The 5870-nt window shown below is 34.8% G+C and overlaps 1 protein-coding gene across 1 annotated transcript in view; it reads right to left on the bottom strand.

The window, feature by feature from the left end:
• Nucleotides 1-5870, bottom strand: part of LOC107567015 (adhesion G protein-coupled receptor A1-like) — an 84711-nt gene that overhangs the window by 25584 nt on the left and 53257 nt on the right. The window contains exon 7 of the mRNA XM_016252597.1: nucleotides 1022-1149. Within this exon, the coding sequence (XP_016108083.1) occupies nucleotides 1022-1149 (128 nt within the window). The remainder of the gene's footprint in view (nucleotides 1-1021; nucleotides 1150-5870) is intronic.

The raw sequence follows: 5870 nt of genomic DNA, 5'->3' as shown, positions 1-5870 counted from the left end.
GAGAGAGAGTGTGTGTGTGTGTGTGTGTGTGTGTGTGTGTGTGTGTGAGTGTACGTTTTTGTGACAAATGAGGACATAAATGTGTATAATGACAAAGGTATGACAGGTATTACAAGGAGAAGGTGACTTTTCAGGACATTACCCCATGTCCCCACTTTTCAAAACGCTTATAAATCACACAGAAATGGAGTGTATTGAAAATCTAAATAGCACAAAGTCTCCTGTGAGGGGTAGGTTTAGGGGTAGGGTTGGTGTAGGGCAATAGAATATACGGTCTGTACAGTATAAAAACCATTACGCCTATGGAGAGTCCCCACTTTTCACAAAAACAAACCTGTGTGTGTGAGTGAGTGAGAGTGTGTGTGTGTGTGTGTGATTCTGACATTTACAACAAAGTACTGCGAAACAAACAAATAACTTGCTCTAAACCAACAAGTGCACACTAATATCACGACTGCAGGATAAAACTATCAAAACCATCGTAGCACCAAGTAAACCAGGATTATGGTTAACAAATTTAAAACAAAATATTTTTCACAAAAATATGTTACCTGTAATTAGGTAAAACCTATTTGTTAATGATTTTGAATATATAAATTAATTTAATTATTTATTAATAAAACCTACTATTATTATTATTATTTCAACTAACAGCCAACGCAAAATTGTAATTTAGTTTATTTACTTTTTTATTTTTCATTTATTTTTTGATGTGTCAAAATAACTAAAACTGAAATAAAAATAAAAACATCCTGTTAGACATTTTAAAGAAATAAAAATAATTAAACTGACAAAAATCACACAAAAAATACTACAACAAAATAAAATGAAATGGGTAAAATAAAATATTTTGTTATAAAACTCTAAAAATGAGCAACATGCAGGTGAGAAAACATCTTTAAAGGTTAAATGAGAGGATTTTGTCCATCTTAAATTCAGCCGCCTTGATTATTGTAGATAAAAACAAGTCATGAATTAAGCAACACTGTGTTAGTGGTGTTTATGCGTGTGTGCGCCCTACCTGTGGTGCACTATGTAGGTGATGATGGAGGCGAACAGACAGAGCAGCATGACGGCAGTGCAGGCGTAAACCACCGGGTGCAGGAACTCTCCCGGATACGGAGGGAACGACAGCACCTTCTTCAGATCCTGACACACACACAGAGAGAGAGAATCAGCATCCGACACACACACACACACACACACACACACACACACACACACACACACAGACGCACACACACACACACACACACACACACACACACAAAGAGAGAGAGAATCAGCACCAGACACACACACTCTTGACAGCAGCACGAGAGTCAAAGAGTGCCACTTTCTCGGGAGCAAGAACCATCAAATGTGTTACAAAAACTATTCATGAATATAAAATTAACAGTAGCTAGTTTGTTTATATGATATGTTTATCAATTATAAATATGATAAACATTTGATCATATTTATAATTTCTACAGCATGATGGAAAGACAAGTAAATAATCTCATTTTGCATTCATCAAATTCAAATATTCAACCCAAAACCCAGTTAATGATAGATAGATGACAACATTTTTAATTGGGAAGAAATGTCATCAGTAGTTTACAGAATTAAACAAACAAAAAAAATTACGATTTACTCAAACATAACTATAAAACAGAATTTTCAAGTGGTCCCTTATTAATATTTTTTTTTTCATAGCTGTATATTTATATTTGCTAATAAATATGACTGTGTGCACTTTGATTGATTTAAATGCATTACAATATTTGAAATATAATATTTGACTGTTACCAACATTTCCAGTCATCATTCAGTCTGTTTCCAACAAGACAAACAATACGAAGAAAGAAATTGAAAAGGATTTTCTGGCAGTAAAACATGATAAATGATTGAACAATTACACACTACAATCTGGCATAGCTTCAGATATAGAAATGTGAATAGAAAGAATTTCCACTAATTTACAACAAAGATTATTTTGTAATAAGGTAAACCTATAGTTAAACATGGAAATATGTTCATATAGAGTAAACCCATGACAAACCCCAATTTCAGAAGCTTAATTTTCTGTAACATGTAAAATAGTGATGAAAGCCACAATATTAAATGTCACGGATGTACAGTATATTTACGGAGGAATCCACTATTTTGTAGAGGGGGGTCAAAATAGTAATTTTCACCTGAGATTCAGAGCCAAATTCCAGGAGGGTAAAAACGACTTCAGAAAGATTGCAGCATCACTATATTATTTTTACACAGAGATTCGTAGCTCTAGCCATCTTTGTTGCATTATGTGCCAAAGGTGACCGTTCAAAAATGGGAAAAAAAGCACTTTGTGTCTTTTTTTCTCCCAAAGTTTGCATGCCTGTAACTCAAGAAGTATTAAAGATATTAAACTGTTTTTGTTCTTCAGACATTGCTCTTTAAATACAAGTATCAGCTGTATGCAACGTGACCTACATTTGGTTTTCGACCATTGAAAATTGGTCAAATTCAACATTTTACACACGGAGCTGCATTGAACTCCACATATCTCTGGAACAGAATCATAAAGGGCCTTAAAAACGAAGATCATAAAATAAACGTTTGTTATTAATTAGAATCTAAAACCTCTGACCCTATGGCAGAATATGTACATGACATGAATGAGCTCAAAATGCACGTCCCAGGAGCTACAAATCATTGTGATAATGGCATGAAAAACAGTTAAATGAGGAAAGCTGAGTCTCAGAGGAATCGACTGTAAAATAACCAGAATAACTAGAGGATTATGGCACATCTGTCCTGAAATAACCCGACATATAACACATATGAAGACAGAAGTCAGCTGATTATATCCCAGCAGTGCTGTAAAGAACATGTTTCCTCTCAAATATTACTATGATCATTATTAAAACACAAACTAACAGCAGGAATCCTCTCTAGATCCGCTTGAGCTTAAATGAGCCGAATTACATTTCTATCTGACTGAAAACCCCTTAAATAACGTTACAGATCCTTATCTGTTAAATGCAAGAATAATCAGCTTGTTTAATTCCAGTTACTTCCAGATCAATGTTTTGAAAGCGTCACTCTTCAGTATCTACCATCAAAAAATAATAATAATAAAAGATAAAAGCCGGTATATTTTTAGATGCATTATACAGTCGAACACATCAATAATGCGCTGAGCTGTCTTCAGCTGACTCGGTGTCTTTCTCTGACAGCGTCTCGCAAGATTCCCTGCAAATGTAACACTGATAGTAAATGCTGCTCATTATATAAGCAGGAGTTTTGTTTAAAAAGCTGGAAAGTGTAAAGACATTAATACTTTTATTTAGCAAGGACACATTCAATTGATCAAAAGTGTCAGCAAAGACATTTATGATGTTACAAAAGATTTCTATTTCAAATTATTGTTGATCTTTTGAGCTTTCTATTCATCTGTGAATCTTGAAAAGTAAAATGTATCACGGTTTCCACAGAAATACCTATTTGTCAGCACAGCTGTTTTCAACATTGATAATAATCAGAAATGTTTCTTGAGCATAAATCAGCACATTGGAATGATTTCTGAAGATCATGTGACACTGAAGACTGGAGTAATGATGCTGAAAATACAGCTTAGTTCAAATCTAAATCAAACGATTCGCAAACCTGCTCTGAAGTCCCAATCTGAATAGTTTTTGCTAGTGAGTCACGAGTTTGAATCAATCGGAGTGGTTCCAGCAAAAACGACTCACTCAATTTGTCTGTTCCTCCGCTTTTCTCGTCTTCAGTCATGTTTACACGACACTGTCAGCACTATACTGGCTCAGCTCGCTAGTGTTATGACATTAACTGAAATAAGCAGGGGGAAAAAATTATATTTACTAATAAAATATCCATGTTTCCATTCCAAAGATAACATCCAACACAAATCTAGGAACATATAAGATATTAAACTGTTTTTGTTCTTCAGACATTGCTCTTTAAATACAAGTATCAGCTGTATGCAACGTGACCTACATTTGGTTTTCGACCATTGAAAATTGGTCAAATTCAACATTTTACACACGGAGCTGCATTGAACTCCACATATCTCTGGAACAGAATCATAAAGGGCCTTAAAAACGAAGATCATAAAATAAACGTTTGTTATTAATTAGAATCTAAAACCTCTGACCCTATGGCAGAATATGTACATGACATGAATGAGCTCAAAATGCACGTCCCAGGAGCTACAAATCATTGTGATAATGGCATGAAAAACAGTTAAATGAGGAAAGCTGAGTCTCAGAGGAATCGACTGTAAAATAACCAGAATAACTAGAGGATTATGGCACATCTGTCCTGAAATAACCCGACATATAACACATATGAAGACAGAAGTCAGCTGATTATATCCCAGCAGTGCTGTAAAGAACATGTTTCCTCTCAAATATTACTATGATCATTATTAAAACACAAACTAACAGCAGGAATCCTCTCTAGATCCGCTTGAGCCGAATTACATTTCTATCTGACTGAAAACCCCTTAAATAACGTTACAGATCCTTATCTGTTAAATGCAAGAATAATCAGCTTGTTTAATTCCAGTTACTTCCAGATCAATGTTTTGAAAGCGTCACTCTTCAGTATCTACCATCAAAAAATAATAATAATAAAAGATAAAAGCCGGTATATTTTTAGATGCATTATACAGTCGAACACATCAATAATGCGCTGAGCTGTCTTCAGCTGACTCGGTGTCTTTCTCTGACAGCGTCTCGCAAGATTCCCTGCAAATGTAACACTGATAGTAAATGCTGCTCATTATATAAGCAGGAGTTTTGTTTAAAAAGCTGGAAAGTGTAAAGACATTAATACTTTTATTTAGCAAGGACACATTCAATTGATCAAAAGTGTCAGCAAAGACATTTATGATGTTACAAAAGATTTCTATTTCAAATTATTGTTGATCTTTTGAGCTTTCTATTCATCTGTGAATCTTGAAAAGTAAAATGTATCACGGTTTCCACAGAAATACCTATTTGTCAGCACAGCTGTTTTCAACATTGCTAATAATCAGAAATGTTTCTTGAGCATAAATCAGCACATTGGAATGATTTCTGAAGATCATGTGACACTGAAGACTGGAGTAATGATGCTGAAAATACAGCTTAGTTCAAATCTAAATCAAACGATTCGCAAACCTGCTCTGAAGTCCCAATCTGAATAGTTTTTGCTAGTGAGTCACGAGTTTGAATCAATCGGAGTGGTTCCAGCAAAAACGACTCACTCAATTTGTCTGTTCCTCCGCTTTTCTCGTCTTCAGTCATGTTTACACGACACTGTCAGCACTATACTGGCTCAGCTCGCTAGTGTTATGACATTAACTGAAATAAGCAGGGGGAAAAAATTATATTTACTAATAAAATATCCATGTTTCCATTCCAAAGATAACATCCAACACAAATCTAGGAACATATTCAGGTGAGGTAACCGGTTTACTGCTAACTAGTGAAACACTCCATTAATATAACGAGCTGCAGCTCAAAATACATGTTAGATGGAAACATTGTGCATTATGATGGAGTTTGTAGCTTAAAGGGTTATTTCACCCAAAAATGAAAATTAGCCCATAAATTACTCACCCTTAAGTCATCCTAGGTGTATATGACTTTCTTCTTTCAGGTGAATCCAGTTGGAGTTATATTAAAAATTATCTTTGATCTTTCAAGCTGTTTAATGCCACTCAGCAGGTGTTGCATGCATCAGTCCAAAAGAAGTTAAATAAAAAGCGCCCATCCATAAAAAAAAAAATTAAAAAAAGTGTCTCACACAGATCCGGGGGGTGAACAAAGGCCTCCTGTAGTGAATCGATGCGTTTTTGTAAGAAAAATATCCATATTCACAACGTAATAATCACT

The sequence above is a fragment of the Sinocyclocheilus grahami genome, unplaced genomic scaffold (assembly GCF_001515645.1).
Source record: "Sinocyclocheilus grahami isolate Dianchi unplaced genomic scaffold, SAMN03320097.WGS_v1.1 scaffold1121.1, whole genome shotgun sequence".
NCBI lineage: Eukaryota > Metazoa > Chordata > Actinopteri > Cypriniformes > Cyprinidae > Sinocyclocheilus > Sinocyclocheilus grahami.
This window is presented reverse-complemented; position numbering and strand designations above follow the sequence as displayed.